Source organism: Drosophila simulans, chromosome 3R (genome assembly GCF_016746395.2).
Source record: "Drosophila simulans strain w501 chromosome 3R, Prin_Dsim_3.1, whole genome shotgun sequence".
Lineage (NCBI taxonomy): Eukaryota > Metazoa > Arthropoda > Insecta > Diptera > Drosophilidae > Drosophila > Drosophila simulans.
The window spans coordinates 18,560,230-18,577,395 of record NC_052523.2 but is presented as its reverse complement, the minus strand read 5'-3'; the positions used below and the strand labels follow the sequence as shown (position 1 = coordinate 18,577,395).

The 17,166-nt window shown below is 41.7% G+C and overlaps 2 protein-coding genes across 2 annotated transcripts; one reads left to right on the top strand and one right to left on the bottom strand.

Moving 5' to 3' along the window:
• Nucleotides 1–908: 908 nt before the first annotated feature.
• On the bottom strand, nucleotides 909–5,153 carry LOC6729074 (farnesol dehydrogenase). The gene is made up of 5 exons (XM_002104359.4): nucleotides 4,920–5,153; nucleotides 4,694–4,859; nucleotides 4,515–4,641; nucleotides 1,400–1,535; nucleotides 909–1,278 (listed from the first exon to the last, which is right to left on the bottom strand). The coding sequence occupies exons 1-5, from the start codon at nucleotides 5,058–5,060 to the stop codon at nucleotides 1,102–1,104; spliced, it is 747 nt and encodes a 248-aa protein (XP_002104395.1). The 5' UTR covers nucleotides 5,061–5,153; the 3' UTR covers nucleotides 909–1,101.
• A 10,022-nt stretch (nucleotides 5,154–15,175) lies between these two features.
• On the top strand, nucleotides 15,176–16,248 carry LOC6729073 (putative uncharacterized protein DDB_G0271606). The gene is made up of 3 exons (XM_002104358.3): nucleotides 15,176–15,343; nucleotides 15,445–15,948; nucleotides 16,018–16,248. Exons 1-3 carry the CDS (start codon nucleotides 15,258–15,260, stop codon nucleotides 16,196–16,198), a joined length of 771 nt encoding a protein of 256 aa, XP_002104394.1. The 5' UTR covers nucleotides 15,176–15,257; the 3' UTR covers nucleotides 16,199–16,248.
• The last annotated feature ends 918 nt before the right edge of the window (nucleotides 16,249–17,166 follow it).

Below are 17,166 nucleotides of genomic sequence, written 5' to 3'. Positions count from 1 at the left end.
CGAGGTATGACATTCCTTATTTGGGTCATTATTTTCAATGTTTTGATCAAAATACCGATTATTATTTTCACAAAAAATCTAGAAACTTATTTTTGGCAAAAAACTCAATTTTCAATTTGCCTTTTTTGGCGATAACTTGACTAAAAATGGTCACACAGCAAAAAGAATTACCATTTTATACTCCTTATAAGCAATACTAACCACCCCTTTAACTTTTAAACGGATTTTGTAAAATTAATTTTTGGCCAAATTTTCGCATATTTTGTAAGGGGTACCATCATCAAAATTTGCGAAAAATTGAAAAATCCCAGAATTCCCAAACTTGAATGCAATTCGATTGGAATTTAAACAACGAACTCAGCGAGGTATGACATTCCTTATTTGGGTCATTATTTTCAATGTTTTGATCAAAATACCGATTATTTTTTTCACAAAAAATCTGGAAACTTATTTTTGGCAAAAAACTCAATTTTCAATTTTCCTTTTTTAGCGATAACTTGACTAAAAATGGTCACACAGCAAAAAGAATTACCATTTTATACTCCTTATAAGCAATACTAACCACCCCTTTAACTTTTAAACGGATTTTGTAAAATTAATTTTTGGCCAAATTTTCGCATATTTTGTAAGGGGTACCATCATCAAAATTTGCGAAAAATTGAAAAATCCCAGAATTCCCAAACTTGAATGCAATTCGATTGGAATTTAAACAACGAACTCGGCGAGGTATGACATTCCTTATTTGGGTCATTAATTTTAATGTTTTGATCAAAATACTGATTATTTTTTTCACAAAAAATCTGGAAACTTATTTTTGGCAAAAAACTCAATTTTCAATTTGCCGCATTGTGGCAACTCCACTACTTGCGCGGGCAATTCAAATTCAAATGTATATCAATAAATACTAATATGATAAATATTATCATTTTATTGCTATGTTTTGTTATTTGGAATAAGATGTTATTATTGCTTGCAATGGAATAATGTAATTTATGATATTTGAAAATATGTTTTTTGGTTCTCTTATTTCAGAACATATACAAAATGTACAGACAATATTATTTGGGCAATATGTAGTTCCCTGGAAATTCAAACTAAACTTCAATCGACCTTCCGCATCTGCTGCAGGATGATGTCCTCCACCTGGACGCCATCAGGAGTGTTCAGCGCATACAACACGGCCTTGGCCACATCCCTTGCCTGCAGCTTGGGCAGCTCGGCCACCGCCTGCGAGTAAACACTAAGGAAGTCCGTGTCCACCATGCCCGGACAGATGCTCTGCAATGGATGGATAAAAATCGCGAGGGTAACCAATGAGCAGACGCGTCATGTTTGCCGCATTTCCCGAGGATTAAGATGGAGGATGAGGCGCGCCATGTATGCACTGCATTTAACTTACCGTTAATTTAATATTTAATTTGAGAAAATGTATTTCCTGGCGCACCGTTTGGCAGAGGGCCGTAATTGCATGCTTCGTGGCCGGATAAACGCTGAATAAGGGCACCGGCACTTCCGGAATCCGATGGCCAAGCACGCTGTTGTCAAATGTTGTCCATACATGTGTCCAGAGGAGCCGAAGGAGGAGGCGGAGGAGTAGCAGGAGCATTGTCCGCATGACAAGGTATGGCGGTGCGGCGGGAATGGAAAATAAAGACAGAGCGGGGTCACAAACGGCGGGTGTGCGTGGGTAAATAAAGTCAACACAACGGATTTCAAGCACTTAAAATGGCAACAAAAAACAAGTCGCCGTCGAACACCTACGGAAAATGACGGTCAGCAGCTGACGGGACCTACGCAGCTTTCACCGCCCACGGAAAACCCACTTTGCATGCCTCAAAGAATGTATGCGGATGCGGATGTATGGATGTCCACCCATGTCCGTTTTCAGTTCACAGTTTTCTGCATTCAGCACCCTGCTGCATTCACCTGCCTGCATATGTCGCTGTGCATTTTATGCAAACATTGCGTAAACTTCTTTTAATTTTACCCCCACACTTGACGAAAAAGCAAGGAAAGACTTTAAAACTTCTGCAAAATTATTTTGATTGAATCTGGCAGTATTAGAGTAAACAACACGCCATACAACTAGTTGGCACATTTTCTACAAGATATTTAATTTAATTGAACAGATATTTTTATGAATATATTTAAATGAGTAAAAGTTCATTTTTTCGAGTGTATTCGAAAGAGCATGGGGTGGTACTTATGGCTCTGAGCCGGGGGCATTAAATGCAAACAATTGCCAACGTTGCTGCAGATGCTGGGCGGCCGACATACCCTTGCAGTTTTTAATTAATTAAGTCTTAATATTATTGCACTGACATTAAGCGAAATGCATATGGACGACCGCCCCAACTACCACTGCCCACCTGGCTCACCTGCCACGCCCCTTGACACACACACACACAGACACACGCCCCCCGAAACGTCACATGCTCATTAGCAACGCCTCGGCTGCGTTTCCAGAACGGGATTGTCTTTGCCTCGCAACGCCGCCAAATAAATACATTTTCTCATTAATTAACGTTTGCGAAGTTCGAAGTCGCAGTTTCCACTGCCCTTTCCCGCTTTCCGCGCCTGTCCGCATTGCTCAATTGTATTCGATTGCGGACAATACGCTTGTGTCCGCTGCTCATTATGCCGGAAAAATGCGTATGAAAATTCCGGGAAATGCGTATTTACGGTGTGTCTTTAATGCACTTCGATGATGCACTTTCCGATTGCGTGTTAAAAAGTGGTAGGAATGTGGACGTAACTCGAGGTCATATTAAAATGGCTCGTTAAGGTTTTCCTATGGAGTAGTCTACATATCATGATCTACATATCACAGCTAAATAAAAGAACTACAAAGCTGACAAGAATCTCTATTCCAAAATAGTTAAATAAACATTTAAACATTTTTGACCAAGATAAAGCGTCACTGAAAACGTTTCAGACATCATATTAATCCAATTTTGAGCTTGCAATCTATTTTGCGCACACAGATTTCTGCTCGAATCGAATTGCCATCTTTGCATAAACTAAAAGCCAATCAATAAATAAGATTGACGTTGGCTTTGTTGAATTTGCCTTAACATTTCCGCATGCTGACTGATTTTACAGCCATGAAAAAACCAAACATATACACACACAGAGACACTTACGCATGCACAACAACCCGGTCTGCCCACCCACAGTGCGTATACGCAATTATTCAATTTTGCCTTTTGCTCATGGGCAATAATTGCTATCTGGTTGGGTGGGTGTGCGTATGCACTCAAGTAAATTTCATTAAAATTAAATCAATGCAATTTGAAATTAAAGCCATAGCGCAAATCAAACATGCGGCTTAATGCGCAAAATTTTTGATTTTAAATGCGGTACGCATTGGATTCCATGAAATAATAAAAATCACATCGACGACTGCCAATGGAGGAATGCAAAATGCAAATGCAATACGCATTCGGCTTAATGCAAAATACTTAATTATGTTGAATAATTGAGTTGTTGTTGCTGTTGTTCGGGGCAAACACATTGGCCATGCAAAGCTTTTAATGCACCACCCGCACCGCAAAAACACGATGCGTGCCCCCACCGCGCTCAGCATTTAAATATCAATAAGTGTTTGTGCTGTTGTGCTTGTTTGTTTGCCGCATGGCTTTTAATTTAATTTAAATAACGCGGCGACCACTTCGAGCCCTTCGCTTTTGTGCGCAAACCTTTCGCATGCAAAATGCATCGAGCTGACCAACTCCGAGCGACACGGCTATTGACTGACCGCCTGCATTGTTTGCACTTTCATTAAGCCCCGATCGGCTGAACCCTTCGTCTAAGCCCGCCCTTGAGCCACACACCATCATGCACCACCACCACCCACTATTCGCCACTTACCACCCAACACCATGGAGCCTACAGGACATAATTTGGCAAATATTTTGCCACTCAAGGCAGCAGCTTTTGGTCAGTTGTTTGCCCAGCACAAGCAAAACTATAAAGCAAATATGTACGAAAATGATTTACCTCCAACTCCATCACTGTATGCACACTGCCTTTGTCCGGCTCTGCACTAATTTCGATTTAAGCCCAATTTTCCTATTTCAGCTGGGTAAACAGCGCTCCCGAAATGATAACAATTACCCCCGAACAGCCAATTGTGTCTCTGTGTGTGTGTGTGTGTTTGCAGTTGTGCTAATTTTGTAGCTCTATCTAATTGTCTCGAGTCAATAGACAATCCTTTCAAGTATAGCTTTCAATTGATGGCTCTCTCCTTTTAGTTGGCAACGAACACTTTCTACGGAATTGGCTTTAATTAAGGAACATTAAGTCGAGCTGTCAAAGTGTTGCAAGCAGAAAGGAAAGCAACATGGTCATTGAACTTTACCCAAGTTTGGTATAAGGTTTAAGTGACAGAAGAAGTGTTACATGCGTATTGAGAAATACTTAATGGGAAATATATAAAATATTTCTTCCTTTTAAAATTCAAGGGGACATTCCAGCCCTGCGGTAAATACTTTTGGCCATGGGTGGACACTCACCTGTTCATGACCACAATGTGACCGCGAACCTTGACCGCAGCCATGTGCTTCAGTGCCTCCCGCAGGCAGCTGGCGGTGGCCACCACATTCGTGTCGAACAGTTCCTTGATGTCCTTGGTAGGGGATTCTGAACTGGGGAATGTAGTCTCGGAAATTCAGATTCTTTATGCTGCACTTACCGCTCAGGAAGTTGGCCTTCAGGATGCCAGCGTTGCAGATGAGCACATGAATGGCCTGGAATTTTTCACGAATCCAGTTAAAAGCACTGGTCAACTGCTCTTCATCATTGAGGTCACATTGCCGGGCAAAAATCTTTCCCTCGCCGGTCACTTGATCCCTGAGTGCCTGTTTGAAGTCCCTTATAATGAATTATATGGGTGTATATTAATTATTATTGCTCTGCACCTCAATGAGTTCCACTCGACGAGCCAGGCCTACAACTACCATTCCGGCATTGGCCAGTTCTATAGCTGTGGTAGCTCCAATTCCCACGGAGGCTCCAGTGACCACCGCCACCTTGTTGCGCCAGTAGGAATTATTTTCCATGATCAGAGATGTGTTAAATCTGAAGAGACAAGATGTTGTTTAAGCACAGATAACCTTATGGCTTCGATTGCCAGTGACAACTGATGTTGGAAGCTGGAGGCGATCACTGAAACGTCTATCACAGCTGCAACAAAGTGGCACAGTGGGTCTAGCTAATATGGAAACGTAGTAAGTGCTTTGCATTTGACATATTATTTAATAGTTTAAGTATAGGATTATTTCAAAGCTGGGTGTATAGAGAAAAAATATTAGGGTCCTTCAAGGTAATTTTTGTTTAGTTCAAGAAACTAGAAATTTAGAGCTGTAGATAAAGATATCTTATTGTTTAAGCCGAACATCTCTCACAAGGCTTTAAGAATTAAGGAAACATTCATTTAGTATATAGGCTTTTAAAAAGTGTTCTTTATTTTTATCGTCGGCGTCTTTTACCTTGGATCATGGGGCACGCGTCGCTTTGGCTGAAGTCAGATTTAATTGACTGCAATTTACTGGCTGTCGTACTGTTCGTACTTGCATTGTGCGACTGTAGTTTGTAGTTTGCATTTGCCTAGTTGCACTTTGTGCCTCAGCCTCCGCTTTTCCCTTTCCCTTTCCTATTCATGGAGCATTGCACTCGTTTGCATTTCACTTCTAGTTTAAGCTATCTTTTTTATGCATTTTCCTTTGTCTGCTTGGGTTTTTGCTGGTCGGTTTTAGCGGATATTTGATACCAAATGAAAAATCTCATTTCGCTGTGCGGCTTTGGTTTGTTGTCACTAATCTCTCGGACTGACACTTGAGGATTATTTTCATATTTCTATTCACAAAACCGAGCACTTGCAGTGGGTGGAAAATGGCTTGGCAACAGTGGAAAACCTCATTTTTCCAGCACTCGGATCTTTGTATACTCTTAAGACTTACTTGTGTAGTGTTTTATTTACGAAAGTGTTTTATTCTTGTGATTTTATCAATGAGGTGTGAATGTCTATTTAGGAATTTGTTATGACTTTAGCCTGTGTAGTTATTTATATCTTAGAGAACATTGTGTTAGAAATGAAAAGGGCAATTTTGTAAGCTTTGAAAAACACTTTACAAATTAAAATGTATCTAGCTTAATACATTTAAGCCTGTGAATCAGCATCTCACCTAATATTCATATGCAATTCTTATTCCGTTTTTGCTTATCAAATATTAGCAACCATTCCGTCCAGCAATCAATCGGCGATTCGACAAACACGAAAATATGCATTATCGATAATCTGGCATAACATATTCCATTATGTTTTGATAGATTCATCAGCAGGCCATGAATATTCGCCCAGCCATTCCAATTCGCTTTCCAGTTGAACGAGCTGCTCGGAGCCTTATCGTATTTTTGTAATTACCAAACAACAGCTTGGTCAAATGGGAAGTGGATGTGGATGTGGGGGGAAATGCCACTTGGCTGGCTTCTTGACTATGGCTCAGTGACTCTGCTGGCAAATCAAAAATCAACTTTATCTCGGCTAGTGGAAAGTATTTGCATGTCAGTCTCAACTGTAGATGCACCCAAAAAATGCACTTAGACTGGATTTGTGGTGCGGGACGGGAGCTTGTACACGTTGCAGTTGACAGCCATAAAATGCAGGTGCAGGAGAATGAGTCCTTTGTGGCTCAATGGCTGCAATCGGCCAGAAGTCAGGCAATTGTTTCGATTGGCCGGCCATAAATTCCCTAGCATTTATCTCGTACAGTTGTGCTGGCTGTTAACTAACAGCCGCCCAAGCCATGCAAATCAATTGCAATGCAGCTGGGAAAGCAGCCCGGCAAGGCGACGGAATTTATGGGCCATAAACCGAAAGTGGCCAGAACGAGATGCTGCAGTCTTGGCTATGGGGTCATCAAAGTGCCAGGCGTTTTGGGCTGCATTCAAAAGTACAATGCAAATACTTTCCTGGCACTTCAAGTGCGCTTTCTTCACTTGAAAAAGAGTGCATTTATGTTTCGTTGTCCTAATTTCTTAATAAAAAATTAATTTAAAAGAATCAAGATCTACATGAATAAGAAAGCGCAGGCCAAGTATTTAGAAATCGGATATAATATATCTCAATAGCTATCATTTTTTTAAAGTGTTGCATCTGATAGTGCCAATGAAAATTGATAGAAAATTGGCGCACAAACTGTTTTTAGTTTGGCAACAGCTTACCCGATTTGATTTCCTTTTTTGGCCCACTTGTATACCGTAGTTGGGTACTGCTAAAATGGAGTGTGAGGAAGTGGTTTTTCCGGGCGGGTGTTTCAAATAAATGAAAAGCTCCCGTCGTGGCAGAATTTATTGTTGCATACTTTTCGGCTCAGCGCCCCGTGGCATGCAAAAAACCAACCAACGATGTTGTGGGTGTGGAAAGGAGTGTTCTCTGCAAACATGTGTAGCCTGACCTCCTACACCCCACACCCCCCGGAGTACTAGCCCCCGCCCTCTGGCCTTGTTTATTTTTCGGTTAAACCCAAATATGCATTTTTCATGGCCTCGACGGACTTTCCATCCACTGCATCCGGTTTTATTCCTTTTTCAATTGCAATAACATTTGTCGGAGCCGAAACTTAAATTGCATTTACCAGCATTTTTGGCAATTAGCGCTTACGTTTTTACTATACGCATATCGCTCATTCGCCATGTGGGCTTTTAAGCCGAATAAAAAACGGATAGCACAGTTGTATATGGAAACAATGGCCACGTTAAAATGCGTTAAAAGTACTCGCGGCGTGTGCAAACAAAACGTCCAATTAAATTAGAACAACTTTTCTTTCAAGCCAAAGCATTTAATTAAATTACCTCATGCTCTCGCACCTCCATTTGTGCAAAAAAAAAAAACATAAAATAAAAGTTGTAAAGTCTGTATGTTCAAGTAACTTTTTTTTGGCTGCTGGGCAAGCACTTATTTAAATAAATAACATTTAAAAGGAATTTGAAGAATATGCAAAAATGTGAAAGCCTGTAAAAGGTTGATTAATGTTGGACTGTAGTAAATCGACTGTGAAAAGTGTTTAGAACTACAAATTTACTTAAGGGGCTTTTAATTGGAAGTACTTTTGAATTTTTTACACTAAATTATTGCTTAGACTCAGAAACATGTTGTTTAAAAATATAGTTTAGTATATCTGAAATTCAAAACTACATAGATATCAATCCAAATCCTTAGATTCCTTTGTTTTCCATCTGCACTTAAAGTGACTTGTACTCGAATAGACTGACGCACGCACAATCCTCAAAATGTTTGTTATATGACTATTAATCAAAGGTTGACACAATGATTTAATTAAGTTCCACGCCCACATTGACACCTGTACCTGTGAATTCGAGGGTATGGTGTTCAGAGGTGCTAACCAAAAGCCAGTTACAAAAGTTTGTTGGCATTTTAAAGCACGTCGAGCGACAGTTGTCAGGGGCGATGACGGCACAGAATCCATTTTACGGACCCCTAAAAACTATGCCAACAATTTTAATGCGAAATTCCAGAACGGTGTTCACTCGCTTTGCTCTCTGTCACACCCCCCTTCTCCCCCCAGTCAACGAACGAATTTTGATTAAATTGAAATTTATTTTAATTAAACAAGCGTCGCAAATGTCTCATTTACGCTTCAATGACACGGCAAAACAGATGAGCCAGAATTGGGTGTGAGTGCCTAGAATGTGGCCTTAATGTTGGCATGTTTTGCGGTCTACTGACAATTTTGCCTTGTGTGTTATCCCCGTCTCGTCACTAAGCCATTCCAAATTTTTTGAGTTTGTCCCCGAAAAATTGTTTGCAACTTTTTAGGGCATTTTTATACCTATTAACCGTAGAGGGTATACGAGATTCAGGTAGAATTCCGTTTCCGAATGGATATATATTCTCGATCAGGATTAGTAGCCCAATCGATCGGACTATTTCTGCCCATCTCACACTTTTATCAATTTATTTTATTATTTCTTCCAATTTCTATCTCGTTCGCATTCCTACTAGCTGAGTAACGGGTATCTGATAGTCCAGCAACTAGACTGCAGTGTTCGCTCTTCTTTGTTTTGTGGCCTGGAAGAACAACAACTGCAATTACATATATTAAATGCTCGTCCGCCCAACAGTTTGCTTACCATTTGTGGGCGAAAGAGTTGAGGGAACCCAAAGGGAAGGCACCATTAGACGGCACATAAGCCGCGCTTAAGTCCAACTAATTAGCCTAAATTTGTTAGCAGGCTAACAAACGCAGCCACCTGATAAGTGGGTAGAAAGTTTTCCGGGGTATGCCAAGTTCACGGGGCATTAAGGTCAGGAAGTTATAAGGCTGGGAAATAATCTACATGGAAGAACTATAGTTGCAGAAAATACAAGATTTGCAAGACTCAATATTACGCAGGAATCGTTAGGGTAAAAAAAGCGTGCATCTATATAATGAAAAATCGATTTCCAGTGAATTTATAACATAAGGCTTCTTACGTTTGAATTCTATATATAATATAAACGACACAGATCCTAACGAGTCTGTTACAGGGTATGCTCTGTTCGACATAACTTCCGCATGTAATGGTCGCCGCCATAAAGAGTTAACTGTGCTGCATTTACCGCTAAGCGGATGCACGACCACAAAACTTTTTAGGGGCTGCGGGTGGCAGCTGGCGAGTTGCAATGCGAATGCGTTTGCTAGTTGCTGTTTGGGCATTTGTTGCAAGTGCTGCTAGTTGCTGCTGATGTTGCCAGTTGTTTGTTGCTAGTGACTGTTTTTGCTGGTGCTCAGGCACTTTATTAGCGAGCGGGCCAGACCAGCGTGCAGTGCTATTATTTGATGTTATTTATGAGTTGCAGACGTTAAGACGCGAATTGCCACATGCCACACCGGCACTCTCACCTGTTTTTGCCCCATAAGGTCTTCCGTGTTATTTTCATTGCGCGGCACAAGTTTAGCCCGGCAATTAGAGAAAGGCGTTAAGGATTCGTGGGAGGCCGCCTTCATTAGTTGGTGTTCTTGCTACATTTCGGGCTGCCTGATGAGCTGCCATTTGGTCCTTGAGCGAAATCTAAATGTGCATTAAGCTGCAAGCGAAATGGGCAACTAAGTTGGAATATTTCCTCGGATGGCTCGTTGCATTTCTTTTGATGCACAGAGAAAAATTATACAAAATTGTAGCTCTGTATATATCAATGAATTTAAATACATCGATATTTTTTAAAAATTAATTTAAATTATATTTTTTTGTTTATTGCATTCAAGTGATTATTGGCATAGAAATACCCTAAAACAATAACCAACTATTGTTTCTCTTTTGTGTCTTCCTAATTCCACTGGGTTCTTTTAATTTTCCTCTGGAGCTGGACAGGACTAAGTTTTTACAGCTGGTCGCTCGTGCATGTCGCCGGCGATCCTCGCCAGCTTCGACTGCATTTAGTAGCCAACAGCCAGCAGTGTCCTTCATCCTGCATCCTGGCAGATTTCGTGAATCTGGACTTGCTCCTGCCGCAGGCATAAATCACGTGCGGCGCGCACAAGAAACTTTTGATTTGTGAAATCAAAAGCCATTTGCTGTGCTGCAATCAGCACAAACATTGTATGCAGCACTGGCGGTGCAAACTTTTGCTTTTTGGCACTCGTCAGATATGGATGCCATCACCAGGAGCAGGAGCCGGAATCTTCGTCCTGCAACTTTTTCTTGTTGCGAAAGTTTTTAATAGTTTGTTGGCGCTTTCGCTGATTTGCTGCAAAGCAAAGCAAAGTTTCTTTTTTCCCGCAGCTCTGGCATTTGGTCCAAGGAGGAGCTCTTAAAGTATGCTATGCATTGCCCACTGCCCGGGCATGCTAAATTTCAATGGACTCACTAATGAAGACTGGCTGCTTCTAATACGCAAGTAGTTGCACTCAAGAGCTCATGTTTGTTACATCTTTGTATGCACGATATAAAGTGTCCGATTTGTAGGTTGCAGGGGTATGCTAAGTGCATGTGACAGGTTGCCACAGGTTGCAGACTATCCCAAATAATAAAATGCCATAGAAGCTTTAGAGTAAATATTGCCACATTCACTGCCTACAATAAATTCAGAAATTCAATAAAACAAAAGAGCAATATAAAATACGATTCATATGACCTATACAGAATGAAAAGTATTTGTTTTCGTAAATAAGAACAGTACATAAATTCGAGAGTATGAACATGACATACAAAGTAGGTAAGTTTTGTACATTTTCATTTATTTTAAAGAAATATCCAAATTTAAATGGTATTTTCGTGTCTACAAGCGCCATCCATGAGTGGGATACTTACTCGCTTTTGTTGGCCCGCTTTTCTACTATCTGCAAGTGGATGCGACGTGTCCGCAATAATTTGGTCGCACTGCTGTGCAAAACTGGGCCTCGAACTCGGACAAAACATAAAAAAGAAGGCGAATATGTGTCAGACGAGAATGGAGGGAAGAAATGCGGAGATTTGTCACATTTTGTAGGCTGCAGCAGGAGCACCAAAGAGGCGACTAAAATAATCAACTAAGCCAAGTGCGGCAACTGCGACAAAGTGTGCTGCAGCAAATGAAGAAAGTTCGCGCCCGCTTTCACCGCATTTCCCTTTGGCTTTCTCCGCTTCAAGCGGCTACATTGCGTAAAAGTCGTAGAAAAGTAGTTAAACTTCTGCTTTTTTCCACTGACATAATTCGCGAGAAGTGCGCCGGGCGCCAGTCCTGAATGATATATCCAAGTGCTAGTAATAAATTCCCCCAGTCATGCCACAAAGTAAGCCAAAGTTGCTAAACTCCTTTTTTATATGCGGATGTGCTCCAAAGCCATTTCCATATGGCTGAGTAGAAATCAGTTAGAATAGAGACGGAAAAGCGCAATTGCAATGAGCGCATAATTTGTATGACAAGTTGCTTGGCGGATTGCAAGTGAAGTTAAAGCGCAGCTTTCTGCATATAAAGTTTTAAAGGTAATAATAATAATAATTATTAGAGATGGTAGAAAAAGAAATCCTACAGGCTTAGTGTTCTGTTACGCTAAAATAATCATTTAAATGAGAATGTCAAAGCGGAAATTGCTGAATAAGGTAATACCATATTATTTACTTTTTTTTAAAAAGCTCAAAGACCATTTGTGTTGTTTAAAATAGGACAGTAGCACAACTCAATGCATTTGTGACAGGCTTCTACAAAAAAGAAATATAATTTAAATTAGTTTTAATAAAAAATGCATTCTGCAGCGTCAATAATAAAATTGTTTTTAATAAATGACTGAATTAAATTAGTTGAAATAGGGTGATTGGAATAAAAAAGAGTATGTGTTTAATTTGTTATTTCATTGCACTTTTGCCGACGATTTTGACCTTCACCCAACATTGAGAACTCGATTAAAGCCGCAAGAAATTGCCATTGCAGTCGTGGCCACGCCCACTTTGCCCCCTCAAAAGGGTGGCGGCAATAAGGGGAGGGACGAACAAATAGCAACAACGTCTGGTTATGGCCAAGTTCAAGCCAATGTCTGGCGGCGTCTGGGGCACGTGCTGCCCAGATTCATCTCCGTCAGCGGAAGCCTCAACATCAGATTCAGATTCGGCTCCATCTCAGCCATTTCTCTCCATTTAAGCCTGCCCCAGAGAGGGGCGGGGGGAGAGTCGGAGAAGCTGGAAAAAATGGTGAAAAATTTGTAACCGAGGCGTTTTGTTTGCTCTCGTTTGCTTTGGTCACGGATACCAGACTGCCAGTCAAGTCAAGTAAACATGATGTGCGGGGTCTAATTTTTCCCCTTTTTTTTATATATATTTATATGTATTTTTTAACTTCTGGCAGCCAGTCAACACAGCCGGGGGTTCCCCCTTTTCGCCAGCGCTGTCTGTGAGCTATATGTGGCTGCACAATATTTTACATTTTCATGCATGACGCGTTTAATCACGTGATGCATATGATTTTTAGCCAGCCCAGGGGTTATGGGCACTGGAGTCTGGGATTTGGGGGGGCGCTCCTCATATATTCATGCATACAATTCCATCAGCATGAATTATGTTTTGCATACTTTCAGCCTGAGTTTGTGCGAGCTTTGCTTGTTTTGCGTTTAGGTCTTTGGCGCTGTCTGGCGCATTCTTGCAGCCCTTGATGCCCTCGGCAGTTGCCTTTCATCTCTCCCTGGGAGATCCTACTCGTCAGAGGGTTTTCTAGATTCTGGCCCTTTTTTTCCACACTTTTCGGTGGTGTGGGCCCACTCAAAAGTTGTGGATTAGAGCGTGTAATTTTACTAAAAAGCGCCAACGAGCCGCACTTCACACACATGCAAACAGTTGGGTTTGACAGGATAGGAGCTGCAAAAATGATATTTGTTTAATATTTATTAAATTACATGGTATATATATTACATAGTATATAGAACGTACGTACTTAGTGGCAATCAAAGATTAATAGTCTAAAAGAGTATATATTACATAAATTGTTAAACTTGATTAGAACCTGTAAAGGAGTTCAAACTATTCGTTTGAAACCTATTTTCCTTCCCTCTGCTGTATGGCTGCGAGGAGGGGGATTCCCGCGTGAGCGGTTGTTGCCATATTTTAAGTGTTTTCTGGTTTTTCGGCCACTGTGCACGGCGCTTTTAATTCCTCTGCGCGGCGCTCGCCTGTAATTTATGTGCTTAACTTTCACACTCGGCTGGCTAAAACAGTCACCGAAAAATCGTCATAAAAATAGAAAATATATATGAACACTCTCGCACTCGGCCATTTCACACTTTTGCGCCTTTCGGCCGAAAAGCGGTGGAAAATGAAAGCGAAGCCACAAGGACAACGGCTAAATGCGGAGGAGACCGAATACATTCCAGTGAATATTTATGAGCAACCAAAGTAGCATTTGTGCTTTACATTCCGACTTTATTGTGGCCATCGTTGCTGAAGTCCAGCCAGTTGTTGTTGCCTGTGTGAGCAACAGTCCCGTCCATCGTCAAAATTCAGGCCGCCCTTTGTGGCTGCCATTGCTCCACTGGAATAAATATTCAAATTGTATGTAATAGCTTATACTGCTACTCTACTCTATGAACTCGCATATGATCATCTAGTTAGGTTGTAATATATCAAATATTTTGTTAAAACTATCTTTAATATTATGATGTATAACTAATATTTTAATTAAGCTATTTTTACTGTGTAATGTTGGCGCTGCTCTTGTTGCTGCTGCCGTCCTCATCTCTGTCAGCTTTTCCGACTCTGATGAGTTTATGCTTGGGGCACATATTACTTTATTCCAGAGTGTGCCTAGCCCCCTGGCCACGCCCCCCGCCCCTGTGGTTTTGGCCCACCAACACAGGCACATGCACACAGTCGGCCATTCATGACTGTCATGAGTTTTCCGCAATTGATGGTCTAATTATGCCGCCAACACTAAATTTCATGACTTTGCTGGTCGACGAAGGCCGCCGATGATGAGGGGGCAGGGGGAGGGGTATTTTCCGAGAAGGGGAATTGTAATTTAATGGAAAAACATTTTGCCACACATTCACGGAGAGCGGAAAATGGGAGCTGAAGCCAAGGGCCACTTTACAGTTTGACAGTCACTGCCAGACGGTTGACATTTTAGCTCGGATTTATGGCCAGCTCTTTGAAAGGGCTTATGTTAATGCAACAGTTTGAGATGCGTAGTTTTATGGATTTGAGTTTAACAGCTCTTTTTGTTGAAAGTACATAATCATATAACTTATGGAAGCATTAACACCAGCTGAAAGGATGGTTATTATATAAAACATATTTCTTATTAAAGCTTAAATATTAAACTTAATCAATAAATTAGTAAATTATTTAGATGAATAAATGTATTCTAATCAACTTAAAAGTTACTCTTTAGTTTCCATTAGCTTATTTTTACTATTTGATTAAGCCAATTAGCTAGTCATATTTTTTGTAGCCGGCTAATTGAGATCCACTCAATCGATAAACGCTGTCGTGCCCCCAGTTGGATCTGTAAAGCCGAACTGGTAATTATCATACCGAAACCAATGGGGCACATCAAAATGTTCACACTTCATAATATTTGCATATTAATGTGCATGTATAATTAGCTTCGAAATAATTAATGCCCGAAAACAAGAAACCTAATCGAATGCCAAGGCAAAGGCAAAAGCAAGCATCTCCTAATTAGAATCCATGGCATCGGAGAATATTTGATGTGTGAAGTTAGTTAGCCGGAGTTAGTTCTCGCCGAGAGTTTCGACTGGAAGGTCTCTGGCACTAATAAGTCTTTAAATATGTATCCAAATTGGCTCGTTCTGCTCCACTTGCCGCTGGTTTGTTTGGGAGTTGTTTCGCAAACATTTGCACAGCCGCTGACAAAGTAGGTCGTGTGGATGTGCTGGAATGAGTCTCGCCCAGTGTGTGGGTGATGGTGGGTGGTGGTTAGCGGGTCAATCTATTGAGCAAACTATTTGCTTACAGGCACCACAACACCGGCATCCTGAGCATCAATCGGGCGGAGGGACAGAAGATTGAGGAAGCCGCGCTCCTGCAGCATCTGCAACAAATCACGGGCAGCGAAGCGTTGGCGCCATTGTTGCACGAGTTACTGGGCCAAACTGTGCCAAATTGGCAGCAGCCACAGCAGCAGCAGCAACAGCAGCAGGAGCAGCCACACCAGCAGCAGCAGCAACACTACCAACAGCAGCAACCAAAATGGCAGCAACAACAGGCCAAAAATCAACCGCAACAAGAACAGGGGCAACACTTTTTTGTTTATGAAAACGCCGTGGGTCAACCACCTCAAATATTGGCCGGGTTCAATGGCGTCAATGTGCAACCTGAACAACCAGGCCAGCAACTGCGCCTCCAGCCAAAGCCAATTCAGACGGCACAACAATATGGAGGAGTCGGGCCAAAAGTCGTTAAGGCGCCGCCAGCCGCAGCTGCAGCCGTTTGGGCGCCACGAGTCGAGAGCCACCCGCCGTAAGTAAACACTGAAAACTACCAACTTATATAATCCATTATTTGCATTAAACAATGCATTTTAATTAGCCCATCCCCATCTGCGGCAACTGCAGCGCCAGCAAGTTGCCAACTCGGCAGCAATCCGTCGGAAGTTGCCGCTCCTGCCAGCCCCACTGCCACGCCCCCCGCGCTGTGTCCGCCTCCATCGGGTGGCCAGGAGACGATCCCCTTGCTCAGTGCCACGGCGCTCAAGGCGACAGCTGGTTAAGTTTTTAATTAAATCGCTGGCATAATTAATAAAGATGCGCATAGAGAGTCGGGCAAAGTGTTGCATACTTTTGGGGCGGTCGATCGCATGGCTGTATTGGTTGCCGTGCACATGTGTGTGTGTGTATGTGACTCAATATTTATTCATATGACAGCAGCAGCTGTGCCAGTTACTGCAAAAAAAAAACGTGAACTCGCTTTTTTGAAAATATCTTTATTAAATTCGAGGGTTAACAGATTTATCAGATTCTAGATTTTTCCGCACACTTTCTGTCTAATCCGTAACCAGATTTAGTTGCCAAACTCTGAAGCCGAGAAACAACCCGAACAATACGTACGAGACTTATTTGTCAGCGTGGCTGCTCCGGCCTAGCAGGTCCTCCGCCCACCAGGACTCGTTTCGAGCTGTCACCGAACTCAGCATAAAAGTAAAACATTCAACTAAAAACAATTTCTAAAAATATATGTGTACGTACACACGAACATAAAACATGCAACACGAAAAAACCGCACAAAACACTTCACGTTGAGTGCGACTCGCAAATTGTGGGGCGTCTGTGTGAGTGAGCTGCACCACCGACACCACCAGCACCACCGCAGAAAAGAAGCAAAATAATAAATAAAAATCCGCAAAATGTATGTGTGGCGAAGCGTTGAGTCTGCGGCGGAGTGTTTTTCGCAAGTGTTTGAGCGGGAAAATGAAAGTGCTGAAGTGTCGCCCATTGTTTGTCCTGTCAACGGAGCAGGCAGCTGCTGCATTTGCATTGGCCGCAAGGAGTTGATGACCGGAATAGTTGGGGGATGGGTCCAAAAGCAGGTCTATTCCTTGGTATCGAAACAATGAGAGTGGCGGGTTAACTGAAGGGACGCTCTTAGTGTCGAACTAAAATTTTAATATACTTACTAAAAAAAGGACATATACTCTCAAAGAAAGTTACGTTTAATTTAAGAGATATTAGCGAGCATACC